Genomic DNA, 14221 nt, shown 5'->3' on the forward strand with positions numbered 1-14221 from the left:
TTAGGATGGGTAGTATGTTGTCTTGTGATTCAGTGGTGTTTTTGTTGTTCTTTATAATCCCTGACAGCATCCTATATACTGTCCTATTAGAATATGGAGAAAGTAAACTCCTTTCCATGCTCTTCTTCCAGATGGAGGTCTAGCATTCCATTATTCAGATGTTCTATTTGGTGGAGTTAGGTGTCCTATAGATCAATAAGAGACAGACCTATGTGTCTATATTCCCTCCAGTTTATCAGAAGTTCCTTCAATTTTTTGTTCTGAATGTTCAGGGTGCTTAATTTCCACTTGACAGTAGCATTCCACATCTTCTCAAAGGTACTCGTAGTTCTTACTGCAGTTTTCCAAAAGGATGGTGTTAGTCAGATTTACACAGACAATTTTTTAGTATGGTTATGTTGGGCATATGGCTTAGCAGTCAGCATGAATCTTCAGGGAATCCAATGTCTGGATGATAAATGAGAACCTTTCTCTACCATAGGAATTAATGTCTCTTGGGGTTAGTAATTTAATACCTTGATAGGTAAGCTGTTCCTTTTGGAATATTTTAATAGTGAAGCTGCAATCACAGGTGAGTTTCTTGATCCATTTGGCCTTTGTAACAGCTGAGGGCATGTCTTGAGGTTCTGAGTTCCATAATGCCATTACTGGATCTAGTGTGCTTAGCATGCTGGCTCTCTTAATCCAGGCTCCATTTGGCTCTGTTTTTAGCAGAGGGCCCTCCAAATCATCCCCTTAGAAAACAGGTGGCATAAAGGGGGTAGAAAGAGGCCCAGTAAAATACCGTCTGCATAAGGGGGTCTCCCCACTGGCTCTTTATAGGTCCTCTCTCTCCGTTCCTGATGTTAGAGGTGTGGGTGAGGATGTGGCTGGGAGTGCTTCTGTGCTCTGCCTATTCTTAGCTTCTGATGTCTCATGGGGAGCCATGAGAAACAGAAGATAAGTTAGATCAGACTTAGGGTAGCTCTGATGCCAGCAGCCGGGCACAGGACAAAAAATGCAAGAAGCACAAAGTTGGCTTAAAGGAGCCTTTGGCCTTCTTAACTCCATTCCAGCTGAAGTGCAGGTACCAAGTAACAGACAGCTTGATTCCCAGTTCATCACTTCAACTTTGATGTGAAGGAAGGACTAAGCAACAATAATTTTACAGGCAATAACATCCAGACAGGGCACAAAAGCTGCCAAATCTTGGCAGGTAAAAAGGAAGTTCCTGTCCCATTGCTGTAAAACTTGGGCCAAGACTAACTTCTTGAGCTGTAGCTGGACACAGCCTGGAAAAGAGAAACTGCAGTAATTAGTATTTTTGTGATATGCCACAAAAGATGATCTTTCTAGTTGGATCTGAGAGCTTCCTGATCAGACAGGGGGGTAAACTGTTCTTCAAGGTCAGGAACATATTAGATCTTGGAGTGGGTACTTCTTTCATCCTTGGGATTTTGAATTTGTGTAACGTAATTTCTACTCCTTACAGCCAGCATTCTTCTCAAGAATCCTTCTGGAGAACCTGGACCATTTAGGAGGCATTGGTTCCCAAAGTTAGTGAATTTATGCTGAGATTTTTGGTTTTATCTTCCCTTCAGCCAAAACTTTCTGATGAAAAGCTTATTTTACCATGAAGAACCTAGGAATTTGTCATTCAGTCTGGCCATTATGTAGGTGTATGTGATGAAAATGGGTTTTTGAAATGGATGCATTCCACAGAGGTATAAAAGTGTAGGGCTGTTTCACACAGTCTAGAGAGTTTCAGAGCCTGATGGAAAAATAGCAAATCAGATCACTTAGAACATTAATATAACAATCTTGCTGCCTTTTCAGGATGGGATGGATAAACACTTAGCATCAGCACCCTGAGGGTCCAAGTATTAGCTATTCAGGTCTTACAGAAGCAAAATAGAACTAATTTCCAGTGGCTTCCCATCCAGAATAATGGGATTATTTTAGAGCAATTAAATTGAGGCTTTCATAGATTTTAAAAGAGGACGACGACAGAGGGGAGCACTGTGATCATGTAGTCTGGCCTCCTGTTTAACACAGGCCAGAGGACTTCCCTGAATTAATTCCTGTTTGAATTAGAGCATGTCTTGCATAAACATCCAGTCGTGATTTAAAAATTGCCAGTGATGAAGAATCCATTACAATCTCTGGTACAGATGCTCCCCGGGTTATGCAATTGTTCCGTTCTGGAACGCCTTGCATAACTCGACTTTTGCGTAAGTTGGAAAAGTATACTTGACTGTTACACCAAAAAAAACCCCCAAACCACCCTCCTATTTCTAGATTATGGAACTTTTTCCATAAGTGCGAATTTGCGGAAGTTGGGTCTTGCATAACCTGGGGAGCGTCTATAAATTGTTCCAATGGTTAACTACCCTCACTGTTAAAAATTTGCATCTTGTTCCCAGTCTGAATTTGTCTAGCTTCAACTTCTGGCCATTGGATTCTTGCTGTACCTTTCTCTGCTAGACCGAAGAGCCCATTATCAATGTTTTGTTCCCCATATAGGTACTTATTAATAGGCTGATTCTGTCACAGAGGTTGTGGAAGTCATGGATTCCGTGACTTTCTGCAACCTCTGTGACTTTTGCAGCTGCAGTGGCAGGTGCGGCTGACCCCAGAGCAGCCACCCCTGAGGCCAGCTGCTCAGGTGTCTCATGGCCAATCGCACCAGCTGCTGCTCTGGTGGCCCCGGGCAGCTGGCCCCGGGGAGTGCCCGAGCAGCGGTCCCTGGGGCCAGCTGTACCAGCTGCTGCTCAGGTGGCCCCAGGCAGCTGGCCCCGGGGAGCGCCTGAGCAGCTGCTGTCCGCCCCTGCCCAGCACTCCCCCAGATTTAGTCATGGGTATTTTTAGTAAAAGTCATGGACTGGTCACAGGCTGTAAATTTTTGTTTATTGCCCGTGACTGGTCCATGACTTTTACTAAAAATACCCATGATTAAATCGTAGCCTTAACTGTAAGGCATGTCTTCCAATCCTTAAATTGTTCTCGTGGCCCTTCTCTGAATATTCTCCAGTTCATCAACATTCTTCTTAAATTGTGGACTCTAGAACCAGAGACAGTATTCCAGTAGTGGTCATATGAGTGCCAAATACCTTCCCTGTCCTCAGTATTTCTATGTTGATACATCTAAGGCAGAGGTGGGCAAACTATGGCCCGTGGGCCACATCCGGCCCGTGGGACCGTCCTGCCTGGCCCCTGAGCTCCTGGCCCGGGAGGCAGTCACCCCTCCCCAGCAGCCACACTGCCACGTGGTGCAATGCTCTGGGCGGCGGGGCTGCAGAGCCCGGCCTGACCTGGTGCTCTGTGCTGCACAGCTGCCTGTCCTGGTACAGCCACACTGCCTGCCACCGGTGCTCCAGGCAGTGTGGTAAGGGAGCAGGGACCGAGGCGGGGCGGGGAGGGGGTTTGTATAGAGGGCAGGGGAGTTTGGGGGGTGGGCAGGGGCATGGATAGGGGTCAGGGCAGTCAGAGGGCGGGGAATAGGGGGTTGAATGGGGGCAGTCAGGAAAGAGAGGAGGGGTTGGATGGGGTGGTGTGGGGCAGTCAGGGGACAGGGAGCTGGGGGACGGATGGGGCAGGGGTCCCAGGGTGGGGGGAGTCAGGAAGGAGGGGGGGTTAGGGGCAGGGGACAGTTAGGGGTGAGGGGTCTGGGGGGTGGTTGGATGGGGTAGGAGTCCCGGGGGGCCATCAGGGGGCGAGAAGCGGGAGGGTCAGATAGCTGTCTGGGAAGGCACAGCCTCCCCTAACCTGCCCTCCATTCTCAATTTCAGAAACCCAATGGGGCCCTCAGGCCAAAAAGTTTGCCCGCCCCTGATCTAAGGGATTGCATTAATGTTTTTGGCCACAACATCTCAGTGGGAACTCATGTTCAGGTGATTATTCATCATGACCCCTAAGTCTTTTTCAGAGTCACTGCTTCCCATGGTAGTCCCCCTTAAGTATTCCTTTTTGTTTCTAATCTAATTAAACAAAAAAAAGCCTATCCTTTAACTCTGCTGTCCATAGATTTCTGCTTGTGTCCTTTGGTTTCAGTTAACAATTTTCTGCAGTTCCTAGCTTCTGATTTATATTAATTACTCTCAGCTTCCCCTTTCTTCTATTTGTTCATTCACACATACCTATATTTATATAGGTATAGGTATGTGTATATATATTTAGTAGCCAGGTTGGATTTTTAACCATGTGGCCTTCTTTCTCACTTGTGGGATTATGGCTATTTGGGCTTCTAACAAAATGTTCTTAAACAGTTCCCAATTAAACTTTTTTCTCTTTAAATTCTTTCTTCCAACTGATTTGGCTCATAACTTTCAGCTTTGTGAAATTGGCCCTTTTAAAGCATTAACTATGTTACTGATTTGTATTTTGTTTTCTGTTTGCATATATTAAATGTAATCAAATCGTGATCACATTTGTACCTTAGTTTACCACTGATTTTTAGCTTTGTGCTCAGTTCCTTTTTGTGAAGTTGAGGTCTTTTATCAAATTCTCCTGTGTTGGATACAATGCTCTTTGAGTTAGGAAGTTGTCTTCTATAATATTGAAAAGTTCTGAGGATGTTTTAGTACTGGGAGCATGAGACCTCCAGCATATGTCACTCGGATTGAAGTCCCTGATGATCACACACTTAAATGTTCTATATAGGTGCTCATCTTGTTGCCTAGTTTGATTTGGCAGTCAGTAGCTGACCCCATCTAATATCCCATTATGTGATTAAGTGTTAGGACGTTGATCTGTAAGCATTCAGCATTGTTTTCTTTTGAGTTGTTAGTGACTTGGAAATAGATACAGGAACTCCTCACTTAAAGCTATCCCGGTCAATGTTGTTACAATTTTGCTCGTTTAAAGTTGTGCAATGCTCCCTTCTGATGTCGTTTGGCAGCCGCCTGTTTTGTCCACTGCTTACAGGAAGAGCAGCCCATTGCAGCTAGCTGGTGGGTGGTTAGAACCAGAGTGGACTGGCAGCCTCCCATCAGCTCCCTGCTCCCCTAAATTCCCTGTGCAGCAGCTGCTCAGCAGGCTATCAGTTGCCGGAATTCAGCTGTCCCTCCCCCCACTGCCATGTGCTGCTCCTGCCCTCTGCCTTGGAGCTGCTCCCCGAGACTCCTGCTTGCTGTGTGGGCAGGAGGGGAAGAAGAGGGGGGCTAATGTCAGGGTGTCCCCCTGCTCCTGCACCCTGCTTACCCCATCTTCCATAGAGCAGGGGGGACACACGGAGGGAGGGAGCCGCTGCCTTAGGCAGCAGCTGCAGTCTGGTCTCAGCTTGCTGATCTAATTAACAAGGCAGTGTACTTCTGACCCCACTCTTCATACTTAAAGGGGAAATGCGCATCTCTATCTCTCAAACACACAGGGTGTGTGTCTCTGACTGCCCTCCCACCTTTCCTGTTGCCTTGTAGAGTGTGAGAGTTAACCCTTGAGGGCTCAGCCAATTGCTATTTCATCATTTAGCAGTAAGGCATTCCCTGGGAAATATCCCACCCTCTGACTCTTCCACCTCAACCAACCTTCACAATCATCATCACTGTGTACCAGTATTACATTGTTTGTTTAAAACTTGTACTGTGTGTGTATACTGTCTGGTGAAAAAAATTTCCCTGTAACCTAACCCCCTCATTTACATGAAGTCTTATGGGGAAATTGGATTCGCTTAACATCGTTTCGCTTAAAGTCGCATTTTTCAGGAACATAACTACAACGTTAAGTGAGGAGTTTCTGTAATGTAATTTTTGACTGTCACTCCTCTTTTCCTTTACCCGTGATTTGATCCTTCCTAATTAGATTATAACAGTTGATTTTAACATTCAAATCATGCTTTGTTCTTCTTTAGTCCATCGGGACTTCAGCCTGGTGCTTCACATTTCACAGTTGCTTTGAACTCAAAACTGCCTTTTTTGTGGCCTAGCCAAGCTTCAATTCTTTCTTGTTTTTTTTATCTTTCATCAATCTCTACATGGGTAGGCTTGGCATGTTGTAATCCATTACTTTTTGAATGCTTTAATTACCTGTCCTGTCTGTTTTGTAGCTTGGATCCTGTTGTTGAAAGTCACTTAGCTGGGCTGGCATAGAGATACATTAGAGAATTATAATTGGCTTCTCTAAGTCCCCCTATGGTAACCCAGACATCTTGCCCTTGCTTCTTCATGTGTGGTGGTACTACTGACAAAGACTTCTGAAATGTTTGGGTACAATTTCTCTACTGCCCGGCAAGTTTTTGAATAGAGCAGACTCAGCCAGCTGACTCTCGTAGGGGGAGTAACATCACTTTATTTCCTGCTGGTAGGAGGACTTACACCCACTGTATGGGGTGGCACAAAGGGACTTGGCGAAACCAAATTAGCAGGTAAGAAAGAACTATAAAATCGGCCTCTTTCCTTCCCCAGGTACTCAGGGCCCTGCACAGACAACAATTAACCTCCTCCCCCCCCCCCAATATAGAAAGCAAGTAAGATGGTATTAAGAGCCTATTTGATGTAACATTGTAAAATTACAGAGTAATTGAATGTGTGTGCCAGTCTAAAGTACCTAAAATACTTTGGCTAGTAGATGCTGCTCAAAATTAATAGTAATGGTTACAAGACTTCAGTTTTAGCACTCAGGATTTAGGTTCTAAATATGTCATGAGTAAGGAATTCTAGTGACCTGTAATAGTCATGAATATAAGACCACACAACTGTTAGCATCCCTACTTAGAAAAACTTTATTCAGACTTTTTAGTAGGTGATCAAATTTTTTGTGTTATAGTATCCAGAGAGTAATTTCTGATTTGATAAACTGTTCTGCAAAATATTGCAAATAGTTAATTGAACACTGAAAAAAATAATCTACTGTCTCTTAAGAACATGGTCAAATTTTAAGCCTTCACTATTTGACCCTGCTTTAACATTGCAAACTAGTTGTCTTTTGAATATATAGATAAGTATCTTAGTAACAGAATGCTATTTAATACCAAAACCAGCTGTTTTTATCTGACCCATTTAAAAACCTGTGCTTTGCACCTGCTGGTCATGCCGCAGTAGTTACCAATACGTTTTCCTTGAACTGTGCTGGCGTAATGTGATTCTGGCGCACAAACAAAGAAGCAATGAAAGCTCTTAATTCTGGTAAAAAAGAGCATTACAATCAGTTGGAAGTTAAAACAGATGTGCAAGTATCCTTTTTAAGTAAGAGTTTGGGAAGGAATTCCATTTTTACCTCTGATGAATGGGACAGTTGACTTTCAAGCTCTTCTGTGACAAATCTTTTTCTTTTTGTAGGTTGAAAGAAGAAAAGGAGACCTGCTTGCCCAATGAAGATGCACTCTACTTAGTCTTCAGCTATTTAAGCTGAATGCATTGTGATTTCCAATAATTGAGACAGTGATTCTGAAAGCTGTCTACATTAATGAAAAGAACAATGTAGTCAGCTTAACTGAATCATCAGTGTTGCATATTGAATAGAACATGATAAACCTATCTTGATGGACTTGTGCATGTTAGGAATATAGATTATATACGTTTATTTAAAGCCTTGTTTTTTAAAACAGTAGTTTTACAGTTTAAATATGGAGAAAACTGAAAATGCACCTCCCCTCCCCAAAGAACCTGCAAGAGAACTGAATGTGGAGAACCAGACTTGTCCCCCACCTCTGCCGCCTAATGAACAGCCTCCACCACCTCCCCTGCAAACGTCCAGTGACGCAGAGGTAATGGACGTTGGCTCTGGTGGTGATGGACAGTCAGATACCCCTGCTGGGGACGCGCACACTGTCTGCAGAACACAGCTTCTGACAAAGGGATCTGCTTGCTACAAAACTCGTCTTATAATAGACCCTAACAATAGTGACCAAAGCCCAAGAACTGCTCGTCATGCACCTTCAGTTCGAAAGTTCACCCCTGATCTTAAGTTACTTAAAGATGTAAAAATTAGTGTCAGCTTTACAGAAAGCTGCAAAAGCAAAGACAGAAAAGTTCTGTACACTGGAGCTGAGCAAGATTATAAGCCAGATACAGATTTTAGTATTAATAATGTCAATGGGGATTTGTATGTTTGTCCTTTTGGTGGTAGTAATGGTAAAACTGTAGGTGTAGGGGGTGACAATGATGACAAGAAGGAGGATGAAAATGATATTGATCAGGAAAAGAGAGTGGAATATGCAGTTCTGGATGAGTTAGAAGATTTTACTGACAATTTGATGGAAATTGATGAAGGAGGAGGGTTCACATCTAAAGCAATCGTTCAAAGAGATAAAGTGGATGAAGAAACCTTGAATTACTCTTATGAGGTATGTAAATATTTTTTACCAAGTGATTAGAAAAACTTATGCAAAGATGTGTAAGAAAGACCACATCTAAGAGCTTGCAGTCTTGAAGACAAAAATGCAAAATTCTTCGACAGAAGAAATTCTATCCATTATGCACAACTTAAATTAAATTATCCTTTAATTTATTCAATTAATTATAGTAAGAATTTTGGTGGTTAAAATTTTGAATGATATAGCAAAATACTTTAGAAGGTGCTGAATTTAGCTCTGAATTATGATATGTTGCCTTTTAACAGACTCTTTAAGGGCTGCCTGGATATGTAGGTTTCATTCGGTTCCTTTCAGATTGTCATGAAATATCAGTTGCTGATCCAGTGACCATTTATGAAAATTTACCTCCTTGTTTTTCAGTCTCTTTACCATGGCATTGGGAATCTTTCATCCAACTCCATAGGCAAACTATGTATAAATAATGTGTACCTTTTCTTGACAGAGCAAGGGACAGTAGTAGCTATAGAAGGATGGTATTTGACCATGTCTTTTTCAGGATGATTTTGATAATGATGTGGATGCTCTGCTGGAAGAGGGCCTTCGAGCTCCCAAAAAGAGGAGAATAGATGAGAAATATGGAGGTGAGAGTGACCACCCATCTGATGGAGAGACAAGCGTGCAGCCAATGATGACCAAAATAAAAACTGTACTTAAAAGTAAGTTACTTTTAATTAAACCTCTGATTTTTCTGTGGTGCATGTATGTAGAATTGTGGGTAATTCAATGTTGGAACTTAGTAAAGACAGACTAGTATGGTTCTTACTGTTAAAGGGCCTTGCTTCATAGGATAGGACCATGACATTTCTAGATTTCAGAATTTAACGTTTGAAAATTTTTGTGTTCAGTCCTTCTCCATAATGTGCAAATTTATTATATGGATTTATGGAGATGTGATGGGATTTCCTGGGGTGCAACCTGGACTGTGGGACTGCTGAGCCCTCTATCCCATCAACCTGGGCTCCCTCTCTCACTGTGATGCTGTTAGCAAGCTACAAACCTCTGGCAGGTACTGCACTTACACAGATATCCACAGGCAGGGACACCCCCAATTGAGTTACACGAGTGCTTCTCACAACCACTCATGAACCAACAATAAAGAGGCTCTAGCCAATTCCCCCCAGCCTTGCACCCTAGAACTGTACTGTCTTGCCCTGGTCAGAAGCCTGACCAGTGTAAGTTCATTACCCAGTCCCTCTCCCCCCCTTGATATGGGGAGGACACACCCTAGCCTTGTACACTGATCTGAGATTTCCCAAGCACTTCAACCAAAACACACTGTTTTAAGTAAAATGTAAAACAGATGTATTTAACTACAGAAAGATAGATTTTAAGTGATTATAAGTAGTAAGCATAGAGATCAAAGTTGGTTACCTAAGAAATAAAGTAGCCCATGAAAGCTTATGCTCAAATATATTTTAGTCTCTAAGGTGCCACAAGTACTCCTTGTTCTTTTTGCTAAGAAATAAAAGTAAATTCACAACGTGATTTCTATAAACTAAACAGGATTTGAATCAAGTAGTGTCTCACCCTGATGATAGAAACAGGTCACAGATTTTCAACTGTCTTCCAGCCCAGGACCACCCTCCTGACTTCAAAGTCTCTGTCCTCCAAAAGTGTTTCCAGGTGTTGAGTTGTGGTGGGAGAGAGGTCAAGTTATGATGTCATTTCCCCTTCTTTTATAGTTTTTCTTCCAGCTTGCTGGAAAGATCTATGCTTGTGACATGAGGGTCTGCCCCCATTGGTCAAGTAGCCTCCATTGTCTGTGTGCTCTCTGAGAAGTCTTCTGGGATGGTCGTTTGGAGTGTGGATTCCCTTTAATGGGCCATCAGCGCATCTGGTTACTCCACTGTTGTGCCTGAGAGGCTGGTTGTGGGTGTTCCCAGCCTCACAACATATTTCAGTAACACACACATAGCAAAACTTCATAACTTCACATACAGTCCAACAGGATATTAATGTTCAACAGATCAAGACTTTTAATATGATACCTCACAAGGCATACTTTTATACAAAACATGTCATCATTATATGACAGTGGTGAATATCTGGGTTCAAGGGTGCTACTCTGAGATACAGAGTGCCATGGGAGAAATATAGGGAACACTTCTGCATTAGCTGGCAGATGAACTATGTAATCTACTTTTTCTTCCATCTTTAACATCATGGCATGGCCAAAAAACGGAAATGTTCTGCTTCAGTCACTTACATTTTGTGGTTAAAGTTGTCTTATTTTACAGGGAATATTTCATGTATGAAGAACTATCGAAAAAGTCAGTTGCTTGCATTTATGTAACCTTCCCTATGCAAACATCGCAAAGAACTTAAATCAGAAGTAATACAGAAGAGTCCAACTGAAAATAGTCTAAATTAGATTTAAACTCAATCTGATCTTGAGGAATGCATTTTTAAAAATGCATCATATTATATATAAAAAAAGGAAAAAACCCTTTTTTTAAAGAAAAACCAACAAAACACTGTCCTAACCTTCAGTTGGCATAGTCTGTTCTGTGGTTTACAAGGTAGGAAAAACGAGACCATCCTGCCTCCTATGTGAGCATAAGAATCTTTCCCTAATATTGTTTTGGAGTTGTCACCTTTATAAAAAGGTAGCTGATTTAAGTATGGAAGATTGTAGGATGAAATCATGTTTGGGTTGTGTCTTGACTGAGAGTGAAAAAGTGATTCCTAATTACTCTTTGATAGCTACAGAAATAACCATTTAAGAAAAGTAATGGTTGGCCATAGAATCTATTGAGATTAAAATTCAGAATTTTTTGCCTAGTTAAATTAGGCTCAGTCATGGCTAAAATTACCTTCTGCTTTTATCCACCTATGTGTGGGAACTTGGGAGGGGCACAGTGTGGTGGTGGGTGATATGTGATAGCACTCCAATAAAGTACTAGGTACTGTACAGACACTTAAGAAGTAATATCTGTGGGGGATAAAAATATCTGTAGCATTTCTTAGTTTTGTAATGAGGTTTTAGGTGGAAGAATGTTCTCAGGATATAGAATCAGAAATTAATTTTTAATAAAATCAGATTACATTCAAAAATGGTGAACGGTCTGCATGAGTTTCTTTTTCCTCTCATAAAGGTCGTGGCCGTCCTCCTACGGAACCATTGCCTGATGGATGGATCATGACATTCCATAACTCAGGCATTCCTGTATATCTGCACAGAGAATCCAGAGTTGTTACCTGGTCCAGACCTTATTTCTTGGGAACAGGAAGCATAAGGGTAGGGGTCTGAGCTGCTAATTATTATTGTAATGTTTGAGTTATTTAAAAATATTAGGTATCAGTTTATGTATTTATTTGTAATTGGTCAAAACAGTCTTTGAAGTATGCTTTGGAGAATTTTTCAAACCTCTTAGATATGACCAGATAGGGACGTTTTGTTTTTCAAACAGTTTTATCTGTGTTCTTAACACCTTATTTCAAGTATATTTTATATTTTCACTACACTACAGTTTGGGCAATTAAAATGGACTAGTCAGTCTTACTTTCTGGTTTTCGTGTTCTACCACAACACTGCAGAATTGTTTTTTTAATACTGCAGAGGTATATCTAAATTGTGGGTATTCATTCTGTTTAGAGGGTCAGATTATGGCTTGGGAATCTCATTCCCAGAACTAGACATGTGCTACCCATATACAGCAGAACTCCCACAAATTACAATGGGAATGTGGAGAACCTGAATTTCTCTTAACACCATTAATTTAAATTGAAACAGTCACTGAATTATCTGAAAGCATTCCTGTTAAGTTTTGTAAATATAAATATATTTGTAATTTTAACAAAACCTTGACTTTTCAGTCTAAACTATCTTTTTCCTTTTTAAAATCAGAGCTTTCATCAAAAGGAATTTTGTTTTGGAGAAGGGTGGGGGGGAAGCGTAGCTCTATCTATTATTACTTATAACAGCTAGGGTGTCCTGGGGTGGGTGAAGTATGGGAGCCTAAATGGAATTATGTAACTGTACTGAAAGTTATTAGATAGAAACTTTCTTATATTATCTGTTTTAGTTTGAGTGAAGTACTATATTTTATTGGACCAACTTCTGTTGGTGAGAGGCACAAGCCTTGATCTAACAGAAATTAATCCAATAAGAACAGCCATATGGGGTCAGACCAGTGGTCCATCTAGCCCAGTATGCTGTTTTCTGACAGTGGCCAACGCCAGGTTCTTCAGAGGGAAATGAACAGAATAGGTAATCATCAAGTGATTCATCCCCCTTCACCCATTCTCAGCTTCTGGCAACAGAGGCTAGGGACACTTCAGAGCATGGTTTTGCATCCCTGCCCATCCTGGCTAGTAGCCATTGATGGACCTATCCTCCATGAATTTATCCAGTTCTTTTTTGAACCCCGTTATAATCTTGATCTTCACAACATCCGTTGACTGTGCATTGTGTAAAGAAATACTTCCTTTTGTTTGTTTTTTAAACCTGCTGCCTAATGATTTTATTTCGTGACCCCTAGTTCTTGTGTTATGAGAAGTAAATAACACTTCCTTATTTACTTTCTCCACACCCGTTGTGATTATCATATCCCTCCTTAGTCAGCTTTTCCAAGCTAGAGTCCGTTTTATTAATCTTTCCTCATATGGAAGCTGTTCCTGCTAATCATTTTTGTTGCCCTTTTCCACTTCCAGTATATTTTTTTTGAGATGGGGCGACCACATCAGCATGCAGTATTCAAGGTTTGGGCGTACCATGGATTTATATTGAGGCAATATGGTATTATCTATCCCTTTCCTAAAGATTCCCAACGTTGTTAGTTTTTTTGACTGCCACAGCACATTGAGTGGATGTTTTCAGAGAACAGTCCACAATGATTCCAAGATCTTTCTTGAGTGGCAACAGCTAAGTTAGACCCATCATTTTATATGTATAGTTGGGATTATGTTTTCTAATGTGCATTTATCAACTCTGAATTTCAGATAGACAGACAAGGTGATTGAAGTACTAATATTCTGGGACTAATATGATTACAACAATACTGTCTGCAACTGTTTGTTCATTTGACAGCACTTTGTAGTCAGTTTCATTGTTTCTTCTCTCTCATAGTTATTCTTTTTTTACTTGCTTGCATTCTCCATAGGGCAGCAGGGGGCAGAGGAGCACTTAAAAATCAGAAAATGTGACTTTAAAAATGTTGGGCGGATTGAGAGACGGTTAGTGTAGATTTCTAGTATAACCACTACTGCTAATGCATCTTGAAACTGACTAGATTTGTCTTTTCATGGTCCCTAAACTTATATATTCTTGTATAATTGTACTTCTAGAAACATGATCCTCCCTTGAGTAGCATTCCCTGTCTGCATTACAAGAAAATGAAGGACAATGAGGAAAGGGAACAAAACAATGACATAACCCCAAATGGGGAAGTATCGCCTATAAAGCACATAGACAAGTCTTCAGACCTGGACTGCCAAACAGAGGAGCCAGATTCGACTGCTGCTGATTCTGGGCCTTTAGATGAGAGAGAGCCTTCAGGGGGTGATGCAGCACCAGGAGCCTTAGGACAAGTTAAGGCCAAAGTTGAAGTGTGTAGAGATGAATCTGTAGGTAAGTGCTGAAAGCCATGCCTACTACTTGTTAGAGGAGGGGATTGGCAGTCAAGATTCCTAGATTTTATTCCTGATTCACTGCTTGACTTTGGGCAAGCCATCACATTTCTCTCTGCTTCAGTTCCTCATCTGCAAAAGGGGCGGGATACATACCCACTTCAGTAAAGCAATTTGATCCTCAGTGAATGGAGGTATGTAACTGTGGAGTATTTTTGAGGAGTGCTGATGGTCAACATGAAAGGATCTTTTAGAAATAGAAATTTGAGAATTATCAGAATATAGTACTGTAAACTTGTATTTTATGCATTTAAGGACTATTTAGAGGAGACTTAAATTATAGAATAAATAAATACTACCACCATT

General features: G+C 41.3%; 1 protein-coding gene across 2 annotated transcripts in view; it reads left to right on the top strand.

Annotated features, from left to right (window-relative positions):
- Positions 1-14221, top strand: part of DGCR8 (DGCR8 microprocessor complex subunit) — a 46684-nt gene that overhangs the window by 4644 nt on the left and 27819 nt on the right. For both annotated transcript variants that reach the window (XM_074972382.1, XM_074972383.1), the window contains exons 2-5: positions 7251-8257; positions 8784-8943; positions 11383-11525; positions 13574-13856. In XM_074972382.1, the coding sequence (XP_074828483.1) occupies positions 7538-8257; positions 8784-8943; positions 11383-11525; positions 13574-13856 (1306 nt within the window). In that variant the 5' untranslated portion in view covers positions 7251-7537. The remainder of the gene's footprint in view (positions 1-7250; positions 8258-8783; positions 8944-11382; positions 11526-13573; positions 13857-14221) is intronic.

Source organism: Natator depressus, chromosome 15 (assembly GCF_965152275.1).
Source record: "Natator depressus isolate rNatDep1 chromosome 15, rNatDep2.hap1, whole genome shotgun sequence".
Taxonomy (NCBI): Eukaryota; Metazoa; Chordata; order Testudines; family Cheloniidae; genus Natator; species Natator depressus.